At 39.2% G+C, this 17,414-nt stretch overlaps 3 protein-coding genes across 5 annotated transcripts; 2 read left to right on the top strand and 1 right to left on the bottom strand.

The window, feature by feature from the left end:
• The first annotated feature begins 746 nt into the window (after positions 1 to 746).
• LOC145898504 (uncharacterized) lies at positions 747 to 13,029 on the top strand. Of its 3 annotated transcripts, none has more exons than XM_082986983.1 (20): positions 747 to 903; positions 1,189 to 1,308; positions 1,770 to 1,903; positions 2,114 to 2,290; positions 3,196 to 3,319; positions 3,376 to 3,506; positions 3,576 to 3,613; positions 3,733 to 3,814; positions 4,146 to 4,265; positions 4,794 to 4,987; positions 5,214 to 5,368; positions 5,548 to 5,681; positions 5,842 to 6,003; positions 6,104 to 6,325; positions 6,443 to 6,556; positions 11,497 to 11,560; positions 11,654 to 11,790; positions 11,850 to 11,914; positions 12,159 to 12,345; positions 12,513 to 13,029. In XM_082986983.1, exons 2-20 carry the CDS (start codon positions 1,212 to 1,214, stop codon positions 12,681 to 12,683), a joined length of 2,508 nt encoding a protein of 835 aa, XP_082843109.1. In that variant the 5' UTR covers positions 747 to 903; positions 1,189 to 1,211; the 3' UTR covers positions 12,684 to 13,029. The 3 variants fall into 3 exon arrangements, with proteins under 3 accessions (XP_082843109.1, XP_082843110.1, XP_082843111.1); XM_082986984.1 differs by having other exon boundaries at positions 1,189 to 1,287; XM_082986985.1 differs by lacking the exon at positions 747 to 903 and adding an exon at positions 968 to 1,077 and having other exon boundaries at positions 1,189 to 1,287.
• Positions 7,165 to 10,048, bottom strand: LOC145898505 (uncharacterized). The gene is made up of 7 exons (XM_082986986.1): positions 9,841 to 10,048; positions 9,238 to 9,377; positions 9,027 to 9,136; positions 8,798 to 8,969; positions 8,527 to 8,730; positions 8,369 to 8,471; positions 7,165 to 8,305 (listed from the first exon to the last, which is right to left on the bottom strand). The coding sequence occupies exons 1-7, from the start codon at positions 9,960 to 9,962 to the stop codon at positions 7,723 to 7,725; spliced, it is 1,434 nt and encodes a 477-aa protein (XP_082843112.1). The 5' UTR covers positions 9,963 to 10,048; the 3' UTR covers positions 7,165 to 7,722.
• A 3,670-nt stretch (positions 13,030 to 16,699) lies between the features above and the next one.
• LOC145897321 (dynein light chain Tctex-type 1-like) lies at positions 16,700 to 17,414 on the top strand. The gene has a single exon (XM_082985561.1). It carries the CDS (start codon positions 16,761 to 16,763, stop codon positions 17,100 to 17,102), a length of 342 nt encoding a protein of 113 aa, XP_082841687.1. The 5' UTR covers positions 16,700 to 16,760; the 3' UTR covers positions 17,103 to 17,414.

Raw genomic sequence — 17,414 nt, forward strand, 5'->3', positions numbered from 1 at the left:
AACACATGGCTGTGTTGTAAAAATAGCTTTGCTATTCACGTTCACGTACCATGTTAATTGTGCCTTTCGTGCAAACTGTCAAGTATCATTTGTCACTTTAATAGCAAAATTACTTTTGCTAAATTTCTTTCAATTCACAATAAAGAATTACTATTTTGCTAGTCTGTATTGCTGCAATTTGTATCAGTTTATGTTTTTTAGACATCCCGCAAAATACGATTGTATATTATCACAACTGTTCAATCAACCTGACATGGAAAACGCGAACAATCCACGCAGCAGGATTGCCCACCAAACCAACGATTGTTTTCAGTTCACTACGTGCTTCGTACACAAGATCAGCATATATAAAGAACAAAATCGTCGCAAAACAAAAAGTATCAAAGATTCGTGTTTTTTTGCAAAACAACTACTTGCGGCAAAGCGCGGGACGCTTAAATTCGATGTTTCCCTAACAAACGTACTACGGGACTTTGTACGGGTACCTAGAAGCTCGTCCAACGTCACATTCGCTTTGTTGGCGTCGCGGTAACAAACTCACATTTGTTTTATTTCTTTCGTGTTTTTAGAGACTTATGTTATTGTAATCTGACGATATAATTCCCGCAATAACGTTACCTAACTACACATATCAAATGAGAAGAGATTTGCCGCGCGACATTAATTTATTTTGCCAGTTGGCGCTTTTCAAGTAAACGACCGCCCAAGTACCCGTACTACCGACATTTCTTTTCGCTTGAAATCGCTGCGGCGCGGAACGGGCAATTATTGTAAAATTTACGAAATCTACAGTTAGTCAAGTCGATTTTGTTGTTGCAAAAATTATCAATATTTAGTGTTGATTTTATTGCAAATTGTAGTGAGTTTTGTTGGACAAAAACAAGCAAAACAATAGCGTTGCAGGTAAACATTACAGCATGTCGCAAAAAGTTTTGGTGAACCTGTAAGTTTCCCGCTAAATATCTTAGATTTAAATTAATAAACAATAATGTAAAGAAATCGAACGGACTAATGCCTTTGCTAAATAATATTAATACGAATTGAAGCCATGTGGCCACATTGACTCCCAAAGACCTGGTAATAACTTTTTTATTTGAAATGATGAATTAGGAGGAAGACTAAAGATATAGCGGATATTTCCATATTATGATTGCATTAAACCTAAAGTTGTTTTGAAAATGTTACCAGGTTATTGCCCATCCATAGCCAATATGACTGAAGAAGTTGCTGAACAAATGAGCTTAGATGCAGACTCATTGATTGAAGATGCTGCTGCTGTCGTACAAAGTATGAATTTCATTTGTTTGGGTATTGATATGGTCTGAGCTATTTGCTAAAGTTTTTGTGTATTTTCTCACTAATCTCACTTTTGACATAATTGCGAAGTGAAACGCATGAGAAATTTATGATTCTACACAACATAATAATTAGGTGTAAGTATTGCCACAGGAATTGTATTTGGCCGTATAGCTCAAAACTTCTTATGCTATATACTGCCCAAAGAACCAGGCGTCAAGCCTAATATATTTAATTAAATCAAATCACCCAAATCTAATAAATTCATAATTTAACACCAATACCTTGTACATAGCCCACTATTGTATTTAACTTAGAATGTTTGTAATTTGGTTTGAGAATTTTTTAAGGTTGTTTGTGCAGATCAGAATGTTTTTCACAGATTAATGCATTAGTTCTATGTTTTTGCTACTATTGGTGAACTTTCGCACAACATTTTTCCAACATAAAGTGTGACAAATAGATTTTTTTAGGTGATGTCCCACAAGACTCATCCGATATTGTGTCAAAAGCTTTCACTAGTGTTGAGGGGGATAACTCGGAAGTACAATATGTTACCATGACACCTGAGGAAGCAGCAGCAGCTGGGGTTGTGGAAGATGAACAGGTACATTCTGTATTTTAGGGATGTTAGTAGAAACTGTTTATTTCAAAACCTTTGTCAACACATTTGTCTGGATCAGTGAAACAAAACCTTACAGGTATCATTTCAAAATGATGCCCATTGTACTACAATGATATATATTCTCTAATCTATTCCCCACTGGATGCAATTGTGATTAAACAACAATATTCAGTTTTATTTCATTGTGTTTAGGTGGTAACTACATCTTTGCAATTTGATCCTGCAAATCCATCGGTGTTATACACTGCTGATGGCACAATTATTAATCAATCCGACTTAAGTCCTGAAGAACAAGCACTAGTTCAGGCAGCTTTGCAGCAACACCTTGCTGAACAGGAAGCTGAGCAACAATTGGCTATGATTGATCAGGTATATACCATCTGTAAAAGGAATGATTTGTAAAATAATCGGAAAGTTAATGGGTTTGTTTACTCTATGTCAGTCAGGTGATGTGTAAAACAGTATTTGCAGTGCTGAATCTATGAAAAATAAGAGGGGTTGTCCGGTTTGGGTTTGATAATTTATTGTTGTCAGGCAATATATGCTTGGAAGTCGTTATTTGCGGCTTCATTTTTTTACATTTACTATTCAAATTCACCTACAAAAACAAGTACCACATAACAGTAGTTATGTGACATGTTGATCAACTTTGGTGCACAAAAACACATTACTTTTAAGTTGCTTGTGTATGTGCATTTGTCCAATTTTAATGAAAAACACACAAAAACTATTATTATGAAGCAATGCGACTGTATGTTAAGGTATTTTTGGGCAATCATTCTCATTCCGTTTTGACCGGTTTCAATCCTTGTAAATCATCGGTTATAAACAAATCTGCATTGGTTCAGGACGTGGCCTTGCAACACTAAATATACATTGATGTTTCAGCAGTAGTAGATAAATCTTTGTGGAAAAAACAGAAGAAAATTAGTAAAAATTGTTTAGTTACATTAAATATCAGAATATTGTCAAGCAATTATAACTCCTGTAGCAGTTATAATGTTGTTGACCAACATCATAACACACAATTGTTCCAAAAGCGGTCATCGCCAATAAATAAACCAACTGTCGTGACAAACAATTTATTAAAGTGTTTATTCCTGCAGTGCGGAAAATTAACCACACTTTCACATCCCTAAAACAATGTGCCAAAATGTGGAGGGGGTGTTTTGACACCTAAACATCCTCCTTTGATTCGCCACTGCGTATTTGGACAATTGTTGATTTTCAATCATGAAATTCTTCTCTGGTCATCATATAATACTACTTTGCAGTCAGCTACTGAAAATGAAAAGCCAGTTGCTGCTGATGGATCTGAAAATGGAGTTACTTCAACCAACTTGCTTTCACAATCTTCAACCAATGGAGCAGAACCAGTGGCTACCATAACAGCTACTGGTAAATTTCTTTTGGTAACTGCAATATTTGATGTATGACAATTTTTTTCATCAAAGGTGACTCCAGTAATGCTGCTGCCACATCTGTTAACCTTGCATCCCCCAACACCAATGCATCACAGATCGTTCAAACACTTGCTAACAATGTGAGAAGACAACAGGAGTACATGAAAGCCCAGCAGCTGTTGGTAGGCTTTATAAGTTTTGTCAGTGTTTTCATAGTTTGTTGACAGCATAAACAAAAGTATGTTTTGTAGAATCAAGTAAAGCAACAAGAAATAGCAAGTGGTTACAGGTCAGTATGTGTTTACTTCTAATAAATACATGAATATTATATATATATATCAATTGCTTAAGTTGTGTCTACATAAAGTGGAGATTGATAAAATCTAACTATAGATATATATTTTGCAGTCGATTTGAGGAGAAAATAGTTATTCGCCAAGGTCAACCTCAAGTTGTTAAAGTGCCTGTCAGGACCCCAGCACCTAAAAAGGTGAATAGCTATTACAAAAGACACAATATAATTATGAATCAGTGTAGCAAAGCACCACTCTGAATGGGTCATATCTGCTGTGGTGTTTTTTCACAATTGTATTTTGGTGTGTTACACATATAGAAGAAAGGGGGTGACATTTCATGTCAAATCATTTAATTGTCTTAGCCCCTACCTCTATTTCTCATATTTTTGAACCCAAGTTTATTAACACTGGTCCAATTAAAAAAAAAAAAAATTAAGATATACCAACCATGTTTTGTGTACATCACCACAATTTCCCAGAATTTTCTAATTCAGTGTTTGTTTGATCATATGTGATATTGTTTAGCCTGAGATTCCTGCCGCTCTCGCCAATCTCATGCCCAAGATAGAAATTGGTAAAGATGGAAGCCAAGTTATAAGAATCCATCAATCACAGATTACTGCAGACCAACTAAAATCTTTACAGGTTGCTCTTTAATTGAACTTTAGATGAGAGATTTAAACTTTATATGTGAGCAGTCTTTCTCTATGATATGTTTTTTTGTTCTGTATGACTCCCAAATCTATCGACTATATTTCAAATATGTTTTATATATATTTCAAATTATGTTGTTAAACTTTAAAAAATTTCTCATTACCATTTGTCAAAAATCTGTTGGACCCACTCTGAAGCCCGAGCTACTTCTATTTAAGATCAAACCTACCTATTTACAGTTTCAAGCACAAAATATCCCAATACTATGTGTCATAGGATGCAAAATAATAGTATGCAGTGGTTGCTTTATCAACAACGGACACTGTTAAATGTTTCCTGTTAGTAGAGAATCCTTAAGTGAAAATCATCAGTTTTCCATATTCCAAGATATGCATACATGTAAAACTTTATATTGTTTAACTATATTTTTAATAGAATTTGAATACACACATATAAATTATAAATATACACATTGCTTGCAGTATACTCTCAGTGGGGTAATGCAACTTATACATGCAGGAAAATCCTAATGTTCGATTGGTTTTTCGACCCGCAAGCTCCTCTAAAAGCCAAAGCCGCCCAAATATTCCTGGAATGCCCAGCACGGGCCCAAGGAAACGTGGCAGGCCAAGAAAAAACCTTGTTAGTCCGGCAATCATTAACAGTTCGTATGAACAGCAAATGGATGATTCAAGTCCACCATCAAAAACCAGGCAAGTTTATGCAATATGGCAGTACAAAACTGTGGTACTGAATAAATCAAACTTGGTACATTCTGTAATAGGAAAATGTTAATTGGAAGGGCAGCACTTTAATACTTTGCACTATATATTTCTCCAAAATAAAAGTACTCATTCATAAAGCATACACATTTTAATTTCTGACAAAATTCATGAGTTACATTTTTCTGAGAACAATATGGGCTTTGTTAAATTTCAGATATGGAAGAATGACGAAGCAACCATACTACTCGAAAGATTATGCTTCCCCAGGAAATGGTGAAATAGATGATGGGGATGAAGATTATCGATTGCCTTCCTTGCCTTCACTTCCACGCCCACAGCATGTCCCAGGAAGGAGAGGGCGGCCTCCTGGTACGTTGCATGTTAACACATATTTCATTGCAAAAATATGTGAGGTTTCCACAAGAGATGTTTTGAAAAAATTGTAGTGTTACCGTATACTAATGGTGATTTTGGGTTATAAGTAGCACAACACAAAACTTTAAAAATATTTTCAGACACACTAAACATTTACATACAAACTTCTACAGGTTCTTTTAACCGTTCAACATTGGACAAACAGGGCTTCAAACGTTCAAACTCTTATGCCTACAAGATTGAAGCACTAAGAGAGCAAGAAGAAATACATGATGATGATGTCACTACAGCCCGACTAGCAATTAATGTACATAAGGCCACGGTTTTGTCCTGTATTTATTATTTGATTTCTAGTTTGTTAGTTTTTTGGGGGGAAGCATCAGGCAGCAATATTGTTGAACGTGTTTTTTCATAGAGTTACATCTGCAAAATGTATTCAAACCATTTAAAAATCATTTCTTGTGCAGTCACAGAAACCAGTCCTCTCGTCTGTGGAACAAGCTATATCAACTCGTCGCAAAAATAGACTGAGGGAGCTCTTGTCTGCTTGTTCTGAAGATGAAATAATGGAAGTTGCTCTGCCACATTTGGCAAGGGTATTTTCTCTTTGGGAATTTCTAGTCATGAAAGTAAGAATTATTTTGTTGTTGTAGCCAAATTAATCTGCTACAGTCATTGAAATTCACGGCCAATTAACTACAAGTGGGGTAATAAGCAAAATTTGTGTAGGTTGAGAAGAACAAGCTGAGTCGTGTTTATTTTGCTGATGTTTACAAAGAATATGAAGCACTTCATAAATATGTCTGTCGACTTACTGAAAAATATAAAGAAACGATCAGTGCTCAAAAAGTGGAATCAGACGAGAAAAATGATTCCAGTGCAGTTGAACTAGATGCTAAAGAAGCTCTGGATAAAAACAAGAAAAGTATCATCACAGTTCGTTGCAGAAAGGTTTGACATGTTCCAAAAAACATAGTTTGGTAAATTTTCTATTTAGAATTTAAAAGCAATTCATGAAAAGGTCAGCTTTAGTATATCTCATTAATGAAATAATCATGTTGTTCTTAGCTTGCTGATTCTCTTGGGCTTGATCAAAATGAACTGGAAGATGCAGTCATCACTCTGCTGGATTCCGAACCATTACAAAGATCATCTGCAGTGACAACTTCAAATATTAAGCAGGTAAACATTGCAAGGATTGTTTTCATTTACATAGCAGTTTTGTTCAGCAAAACTTTTGTTGATGCTTAAATGTTTTTCTCTGACCCACCCATCCAGTTAACACAATAGCTGTTAAGTCATCCAGTTAATTTGATTTAGCTTATTCCTCACGGTAGTAGTGCCTACAAGCCTTGTTGTCCAAACATGTTTCACTTTGAAAGGACTGTTGTCAGTACTACATCTCTCAGCATCGCAAGGTGCATGGGCCGGAAACCAGGTAGCATTCAGCCGTGCCTTGTTTGAAATTCCACAGATATCTGACCATTGTTGTGCTGTGTTTTGCCCCAAGCTTATCCTGTTTGCCTGCAAACTGTCATCACATGCCAGGCAAAATGTTTTACGCACAATGACCTTGCCTATACAAATGCTCATTTAAATTAGCATCAATGCGATCCTCTTCTGCTGTTAGTAGCTCAATCAAAAGACATACTTTCTGCTTCATTGAGCCTCTTCAAAGCTTCCTGTGGTAACAAAGCATTCAGTTCGTTGCCACTCTTGAGGCAAGATTTCTGCCTTATTTTCAACCTGCACCACAAAACTTTGCTACTCCAATGACACATTTTGTGATCATTTGTAATATATGTAAATCATAAGACACAGCAAGATTCATACGTACAACAATATATATTTAGAATCAATATGAAAAGAAATGCTGTTAAGATATTTGAGAAGTACATAAGCATATAAAATCAGCAATCTCTCCACAAATTAATTTAAAAATACCAGTATGAAAAAATCAGTAATATTTACAACTGCAAATTGGACAATAAAATATGTTAGCTTGAAATAGTGTTTTAGAAAAGAGGTGATTTTTTTGGTAACACTATACTTTAAGTTATCTATCTAGTTTATTCCTTTTAGAAACAGTTGTTACACAAACAAATTATTTTGGAACATATAACATGCCAGCCATAGAGCACAAATGCATCAGAAGCACTTGTATGTAAATTCTATGGATTTTCTGTACTACAGTTCACATACACCTTGCATCAATGAGGGAGATATGCTGAGAGGTTCAGAGAAAAATTGAAGCAAATACTGCCCACTTGTCCATTAGGTCATTGTTTCCATATGTTGGTACATTAAACAGTGTAAGCACTTCAGATATCTCTCAGTGTGTGGTCCTTTCAGAAAGCGTACTCCGAAACAAAAACAGTTATTGTCAACATTCTATTGTCTCTCATCTGTCCCTTGCCATTGTAAGTGCTCATATCAACTTTCACCATGTGCTCGCTGGGACCCACCAGTTGCTCATTCACCATCAGATAGGCATGGGGTTTGTACATGGACATCTGATTTATGCTGAACAAAGTTTGGTTGCTCTGCACAATGGAGAAGTTGTATTGCTGTCTACGGCGACGAGCTGGAAACTTGATTCGGAACAACTTAGTGGGAGCGTTGAGGCCTGATGTGACTGAAACGAAATGGAAGGAGATGCTGAGCGACTGCTTCTTGCACATGTTGTACATTTCGTTGTTGGTTGACGTTTTCTTGCATCGGCGGCGGCGGCAGATGTTGGTGGTAACTTGTCTGTAGCCGAATTCGTCGGTACGTGTCAACTTTCGGTAGAATTTGTCGGATGGGCAGCGAAGTGGTTGAATACATCGATAACCTCCGTGCGTGTTGACGCACACCTCATCTGATCTGCACATCCCTTTCCCGTTGTCACATTCATTTTTGTCGATGCACGCGTAGTCCAATTTGCTGTATCTGCAAAGCATCGTAGGTTAACAGTTAAAGCCCACTTTCGCCAGTTAGCTAATTTTTACTCACCCTGATGGACAAACGCACTGAAAGGAGCCCTGTAGGTTTTCGCACTGCCACTGACACTTTGTACCTTCGCCGAGACTGCACTCCTCGTTGTCCACACAGAGTCCTAATTACATCGGCGGTTAATATTTCGGTGTTACTTTATTTTCAATAAATCATACCGTGGCGGTAGGTGAATCCCCTATGGCATCTACAGGTGTAGCTTCCCTGCATATTAATGCACTCTGAATACTCCGGACAGACGTTTTGCTGGCACTCGTCGACGTCAGTACAATAGCGACCGTTAGTAAGAACGTCTTTGGAAAAGCCTGGACTACAGACGCACTCGTATGACCCTTCTGTGTTTCTGCATTGTTCACCAGTGCCTAAAATAATATTATCAACGGTAAAGTTATTTGTACATCGCTTGGAAGTCCTTGCAAATAAAAATACCTTGGCACATGGCCTGTTGACATTCGTCGTTGTCGGAACAAGTCCCATCATGATTGCTCATCCAACCCGCCCTGCACTGACATCTGTAACTACCCCGTGTGTTAATGCAGTATTGATTCGGATGACACGGTCTCTGGATGCATTCGTTTATATCCCGACAAAATCTTCCGATCTACATAACAAATGGTTGGAGCCGTTGTTGAGTTTAACACGTTTTATTTTCCTTTACCTTCGTCATTCCAGGGGAGCAAATGCATCTAAACGATCCTTGCGTATTTACACACTTTTCACCACTTCCGCAATATCCTCTGGCACATTCATTGATGTCGATGCAATCTCCTTTAAACGTAAAACAAACGATTGTGGATGGAAACATACACTGTTCGTAATTTGCAAACCATTTTTAGTTTTGTTACGAGAGGGAGCGTATATTTGCGAACCTGTTGCTTGGTCGAGATCGTAACCGTGGTGACAGATGCAGAGGTAGCTTCCCAGGAGATTGCGGCATGTTTGTCCAACTTTGCATGGCGCGATCTCTGTACACTCGTTTACATCCACACACCCACCGAGAACTTGATACCTGAATACACACGATACTTCAATACACATTTTAATATTTACTTCAAAAATTATTTTTTTAATCTGCACCACTTCTTTGTGCCTGGCGAAACTGCACGTTACAACAATATTGATTTCCCATCTGCGGGCATTCCGTCGTATCCAGTGACATCAAAATAAATGAAGCGTTCTGTGTTCAATAAGCCGTAAAAATCTGGCTTTTGTGCGTTCACTCTTCGACGTGGATACGGATTACAATCGAAGAGTTATTTCGGCACAACGCCATGTTGTGGTATGTATTGTTTGCCATCATATGGGCGCCCGCCTGTTCACCCAGCGTCTCAACGGACGCAGTTGGTTGAAGTGGGCTACACGCATTGAACCAAGACTTTGAATTGTCAACAACAAAAAATACACGGCGCAGTGCTGGGTAATATTTACAGTGTGGCACCGCACAACACATAACCAAAATATGTTTTGCTTACCTGTAACCTTCGTCACAGAACCCGTTGAGAGATTGTCCGGCATTTGAATCGACTCTCATTTGCGCTCTGCTGCATGTTGCAATACTTAGCAGCAACGCCAAGATACCAAACAAATTCATCATGTTGTGCTTTGCAAAGTTTTCTATTGAGCAACTTAAAAGTCTCAAGCAACTAAAACACAACAAACCTGAAATGGCAGTTAAGGTTTAACAACGCTGTTGACGATTCTGTTATTCGGCGCATTGTCGTAGAAAGCGCCAATCAAGATCGTAAATATTTAACAGTTCTTCTTGCTTGCTCAAACAGTTCCTTAAGTTTGTGCCACGAAGGTTTAACAGCGACAAAAACATTCGCCGTTGGAGCTCTTTAAAATTGTACTATTTTGACATAAGTGCGGCCTCAAGATTGCCAGGTGCTGCTTCCCCAAGACATGCCTGTCACACTCCAATCTGCCCATGACAATAACACTGCACCGAATGGGATCGGGACATGCCCACTTTGATGTCGGCCCGGGTCAGACGCCCTTTTTTCCTTTGGCCACAAATAATCTTTCTCTCTTTTGTCACTCGCATAAACAAACTGACTTGACAGCGAAGTTTCTATTAGTGCGCCGTTGCGAATATGCGCGCTTCATTAGAGAGTCAGCTTAATTTGTTTGCCATCCACTTTAATCCTGCGTGTAAATTCATCCTGTAAGAGCCCTGCATTGACTTTTGACATTGTCTTGTATTTTCTAAGCGATGGTGTTTTCCACAATTTCACCATTGCGACCAACTATTTCGTACTTCTCAACTAAATTGCAGCGAGTTAACAATTGCGTAAATCATCGTCGAAGGCCATCTCGCGCATACCCGAAAAATTGCTGTGCTTTCCTGTAAGGGCATAATGGTACCCTGTCTTACTGCGCGGAACGCCTTGTATTTGCGGCCAACTTGTACATTGCTCAAATTATGTACAACCTGTAAGTCTTGAATGTAGTGCATTAATTGCACACAGTAACAACCCTGAAGCTTGGGAATCGACAACTCATTTCCGTTATTACAAAGCGAAGCACCATAATTACACTAAATTTGTGGATATGAAGATAGTAGACACGGCCTGTTTTTGGCCTGCAGGTCCACAGTCTTGGCTGGCCTAAAACTTACCTGAATTTTGGGTCGGAAGTGCGTGAACAGTGAAGCAGTCGACTCGGTTTCCTGCCAGACCAGACATCTGTTCTCATACCACACGCCTATGAGAAATTAGATCACTCGCATTCATTCCCTGATATATTCTATAACTGCCCATCGACCTTGTGTAACGGTGTCGCTTATAGCTTCTCTTTCAGAGGAAGTTGGTATTCTTGGAAATGAGGAAACGAAAAACTGCGGGGAAGTAAGAAAAATAGCAAAACTCTAGGCTACACGCGTCGGGTCACTCGGAAATTATTGGCGCTCCTATTTATGCCAAGTGCGTTTCAGTCAGTGCGCCTGGTCGACATAAATCCTCATTGACCCTGAATAGAACAATGTGCGCCTGTCGTAATGCCATCTTCCACAGCTGTTACTATTTGCCTTGTCATTGCAAAGCTATTGCCAATCGCTTGGCCAATTTCCAAGATCACATTCCTCACCTCAAATAACGTTTAACTAAACCCCACCTTGTTTAAATTGGCAGAATTCCATCGTTTCTACGTCATCGGCAAGTCAAAGCACAACAGTCGCTGAACCAGAAATTGATGGTAGGTCACGTTTGGCGCATTTGTTTGACTTTTTTTAAGATAAACTTTACCTCATTAAATACATCCCCACTACGGTCTTATCAACACATACAGATTCGAATAAACCTGTTCAAACTGAAGTTTCGTCTACAAATTCACCGGCGGTCGCAACCACAGCCAGCGGAAATGCCGAACAGAGCGACATGCCTGCCCTCGCCCCTATTGACAGCGATTCGACCACAGCCCAGAAGGTGAGTTCACATTCCTGCATTAAACCGCTTAGTTGACGTAAAATGCAACTCGAATACAGGAAGGCAACTCCACGCCGGCCGACGCGATGGAGGTTGATCAGAGCACAAGCAACGAACAAACTGGGTACGTTTTTAGACATGACCTTTGCACTTCACACAATGCGTATAGTTAGCCCATATTGGTTCTTCCTGTGTCCCGTTGGTAGTTCGTCAATTGGGGGCACTTCATCTTAACGATTTCACGGCTTTCACATGCCCCCTGGAGTCACTCGTTTGTAAACATAGCGAACAGCCACGCGATGGATGCGCACCTGTTCAACTACAACTTGTTGTTGTTGTTATTATTATTGTTATTTTTCGGCGCGTAGAGATACAAAGCAACAGCAGGAAGAAGCGCAAGTGGTGACGAACCTTGCTGAGGGCCACACTGTTATCGCACCGAGCAGCGATACGTCACAAATTATACAGATCGGCACTGGGGACGACAAGCAGTTTATTGAGGTGCCCGAAGGTTACACGCTCATCCAGACACCAGAAGGGCTCGTCATGTCCCAGGTATATTTGGTTTTATTTCACTATACTCACTTCTGGCTGAAGCCCCAGGTTTAACGTCGTTCAATCGCATTAACATTGCGACGCGGTTGTTTATTGCGCGTCTTTTGTTTCTCGATGTTTTTTCTCCCGCGTTAGTAACGCCATCTTTCCCCCTTTGTTTATGGCAGCCTGGCACTACTCTCTCACAAGCAGAGGATGGAACCATCTACGTGACACAAGAGGATGGAACCACCGCTCCATTGGACTCGCAAAAGGGCGTGCCACTCGAAACGGTCGAGTCACTACTATCGCTCGACGGTCAGCAACAGCAGCAGGAGCCACAAGAGCAACAAGAATAACTTTCCGCCATATTCGCGATTGTCCTGCTTATTGTTATCCGAAGAAGAATTCCGAGCGTGCCCTGGGCTTTTGGTGTTATTTTTGTTGTGTTGCAAGTGTGTTTGCAATCAAGAAATAATGTTACGAAAACTGCCTTATTGTAACGAAAAGTCATCGCGATTTTTACATTTTCCACCTCGAACAATACCACGTCATTTTACACCCGAATTGTTTGACGGAAGTTGTACATTTTTACAATGATATTCCCGCCCTGGTGTCTCCTGTTGCTTCTTCATCGGCGTTCGATCGCTTCGAAATTTGTTGTCACAATATTACTATGGTGTAAATAAAAAAAATCGAACTTGATTGAAACGTTTTTATGCTCCTGCTCTAATTAATACCGGTCTCGGCTTAACAATTTCCCATGTGACCAGTTCATTTACCTCCGTCTGCTGTAATAAATTGCTTATCGATCCCCAAACTTTACACAAAAAATTGCATTTATTCTTTCCACTTGGTATATTCTGAAAATTTGTATCGTCGCCTCTGTATCAGCCTGGCATACAGCTGCTGATACTGTAGAATTTTACTAATCCTTTGTAGCAACGCACTGACAAGACTGCAGGTATGCTATGCTTACGAGCGTAGATTGCTGTCTACGGGTAATTTGTTGCGGTCAGACGCCCAAAGCAGGACGAACCATAGCCACCAGCGAGCTGCAACGAAATTCGAGAAATTTGAAATTCTAAAAATAGCAAATGGCGTATGTCTGTACATGGGTTACCTAACTACTTATTCACGAAGATCTGGCTAATATGAATCATTCAGCGGGAAGACAGCTGGTTAGTTTGTACATAATTATTGTATTTATTACGCTAGTCGTGGCCCGCTTGAAATGCAAACTTTTGTCCACTATTTACGTCGTGTAGGCCTATAGGTCATATTGCACTGATGGAAAAATGAATTTAGTGCTTCGGAAATATAGTAACCCTCCAATCAGAAATCATTTAGAAAGTAACAGATTATTCAACAATTAAACTGAACTTTAGCCCTGCACTATTTCTTTTCCTGACTACTTGCCGTAATTTCGTGAGTGCTTCCCACATACGTACACGCGTGCAGTACACCTTCCTAGTGGTTTGTGTGTCGAAGTTAAATCGATGCACAAGTGTGCCAGTAAGCCCGAAGGCAGACGCCCACTGCGCCCACAATGCTTTACGAAATGTCACGCAGCATACACGGTAAATCGGTGACCCGCCGCAGGTAACTGCGTGCCGTTGATCGTTTAAATCCGATTGTAAACAAAACACAGTTCGTGTCCGGTTGTGGCTCCTTGTTTAAGTTGGTCTCTGATTATATTGGATTATTATTGCCAAACACTCGCTTCGCGCTAGACGATGTTATCCGCGGCACATCCTAATTCCTTTCTTGTGGCATGGTGGATGACCTCTTGCCGCATTACGTTTACCACTATATTAGCTAGTTTGTTAATTTGTTAAAGCTCTGCTACAGTTTCAACCAAAATGAAAAACTATTGTTTAATTATATAATGATTAAACATTGCTAAGTTTGTTGGTAAACCGAACAAAGTCAATATAGTGCCAGAAAATGATTCACAAAATATATAGCATTGTTTCTTAAACAAGTAAATTGTTCATTCCAGGGTGAATATTAATATTTTAAAACTTCCTAGGATTTCACAGCACATTTAATTATTATCTAACTAACATTTTCTCTCAACAAGGCTGACTCCCATACCGTCCTAAAGAAATGGACACTTTGTATTTTCTAAGACACTGCTCGTTGAAAGAAGAACCAAACACAATTCTCAGAAGCAATCATGAAACGGGAAGCCTGGTTTGGGCACAATCAGTAAAATGACATTTCATAATGCAGTTTCTCTGCACATGTACACGGCACTACGGCATAACGTACCCCATATAGTATGAATACTGCGCATTTGATAAAAGTATCAAAGCAATGCTATTATGGCAGGGATTTGTTAATTTGGACATGGGCCCACTTTACAGTGTTGCAAGCGTGGTCGTTTTTTTGCCCAGGATTGATTTCGCAATGTTTATATGATACAACGGAGGGTTCTCAATGGGATGAAGCTCCTCAAAATTGTACTAGATGGGCCGACCGTCGAGTTTAATAGTGCCTCCAATCTGTTTGGTTGTAAGAATGGAGTTTGAAGACCCATTACCATTTTTTGTTTCATCGCAAAATAATTCCTTTTTCATTTAATGAGATTGACAAATCTGACTCCGATCGCAGAGAGAGTTGGGTAGATAAATTCCCACCTGAAGGTGTCAAAGGCTTTAAAAAATATCTAAAGACAGTACCGCCCCAGGAACGCGGTAATGGTCCGTACTGTCAATCATGTCGAACAGCAACCGGATATTTGTTCCTATATATCGGTGTGGTAGAAAGCCGTTTTGGTCGTTGGATACGATATCGTCGATAACACCGCATATTGTTGTGTTGACCACTTTTGCGGCGATCTTATAGTCGACGTTTAGCAGAGTTATTGGGCGATAATTTTGGGCCTTAAAAAGGTCCTTTCCAGGTTTGGGAATTAGGGTGATGATTCCTTCAGATTGGGTCGCGGAAATTTTACCAGTTTCAACCGTAAACTGCCATGCATTTAGGTAGACCAGTTTGATATCATCCCAAAAAATCTTTTAAAATTCAATAGGGAAGCCATCCAGGCCTAGCGATTTGTTTTTTTGCTTGGATTTAATCACATTTAAAAATTCCGCTTCCGTTGTCTCCTCATTTATTTTTTCCGCCTGTTCGCAGGTGATTTTTGGTACCGCGAGCTTTTCTAGGTTAACTTGCCAGTAGGGTATTTTGAGTCGAACATGGAGGTTTCTCATACAGGTGGTCATAAAAGCCAACTAGATTATAATGTTTTTGTTGCTGCCAGGCATATTGTAACTTAATAATCTGTTCTTCTGGCAAAGATAAAACGTAACTTTATTCACCGACGTTTCGCCTGTTATTCAACAAGGCTTCCTCAAGGCCAACTAGATTATTAAGTATTAGTTTATGGTCAGTGGATACAGTCCCGTTGATCAATAATCTAGAAATAGTTTTTTTGGCGACATGTCGTTTTTCTAAATTCAGGAAGAATTTTGTATTTTTTTCTTCTGCGATGTACCTACAAGTTTTGTAATTGTGTTTGACACTTTCTCCCTTTTGGACTCTTGTCAGTTGTATTCGCACCTTTCTTATCGGGTTGCTCCAGAGTTGCCCCTGACGCTCCGGGGGTTTTGTTACCATGTTTTTGCTTTATTTCTGTGTTTGAACGTTTTGGTTACTGAACATTTGCAAGCTCTGGAAAATCCAATTTGCGTTTTGGGCAAACGAATTGTTTGTAACCTTTTTCCCCGCAGTATTTACAGGTTCCAACTGCCCATGGTAGGTAACATAAAATTCACAGTCTTTTATTCCGATGTAGCTTGGGATTGGGTTAGGTCGGATACGTTCATTGTGGCGATATACGCATGCCTGAAAGCAAACCTTCTCTTCCTTTACGAAATATCATCTTGGAAACATTCCCATATTTTTTTCTCAACTCTTCTGCTATTGCCTGGTTTGGAAAGGGTATTGGAACCCATCCTACAGCGACATTAACTTTGTCGCTTTCGTAAAGTCGCAGGTGTTTTATCCCTTCAAGGGTACTAAACTTTGCATATAGGTCGAGCACATGTTCTCTAGATGTACATTTGATGTCAAAAGAATTTCCCCTCATTTCAGCAATTGCAGCAAGATTATTAGGAGTTTCTAACACATTTTCTCTTTTTAAAATGCCTTTCCACCTTCAAACTTTCGGCCGACTTTTTATATGCCACTTGCGCGTAAATTGGCTTATCTGCCATTTCTCGCACGTCCGCACACTACTCGTGCTATAGGTAGAAAGTAAATTGTAAATTAACGTAACCTTTCATAAATTCCTCTGCATGATAAAGGCGCCACCATACGGCAAACATGATTACCTAAGCAACGACTAATTCTTTACCTTTGACCTCAAACTGCTACGAAGAGACTTGACTTGTGATACGTCTGAGATTGTGACAATAAATCAACGCAAAATGGATGAATTTCAAGGTGGAGAGGAAACTACTTTTGTTGTAGATGATGTAAGCAATGTTATTAAAGAGTCCATTGAAAACACCATCGGTGGAAATGCTTATCAGCACAATAAAGTTAACCAGTGGACATCGAACGTCGTGGAGCTTTGCTTAAATCAACTTACCAAGCTTAACCGACCATTCAAATACATCGTCACGGCAGTTATAATGCAGAAGAATGGTGCGGGATTGCACACAGCTAGTTCGTGTTATTGGGATAACTCAACTGATGGAAGCTGCACACTGAGATGGGAAAATAAGACCATGTATTGCATTGTCAGTGTCTTTGGTTTAGCTATTTAAACTGATTGTATTACTCATTTTAAAGTTTTCCATTTTTTTGCAACAGCAGTTCAGTTTATTGAATGTTTTGTTGTTGAAGCACAATGTAGAGTTTTCATGATTCTGCTATTCATTCATCTATGAAATGCTTCAACAACGAACAGTGTGTTTTTTCGTTGCTTCATTAGCTTTTGAATGATTTTTAAGTGCTGTAAAGAAAACCTGGTCTCTCAGTGAAATATATTTTGTTTAGTATACATTATTGAAAATACTCTGTGATACATATATGTATTGACTGTTTAAAGTAGTGTTATTTTATTGCATGTACTGTAG

The sequence above is a fragment of the Ascidia mentula genome, chromosome 4 (assembly GCF_947561715.1).
Source record: "Ascidia mentula chromosome 4, kaAscMent1.1, whole genome shotgun sequence".
NCBI lineage: Eukaryota > Metazoa > Chordata > Ascidiacea > Phlebobranchia > Ascidiidae > Ascidia > Ascidia mentula.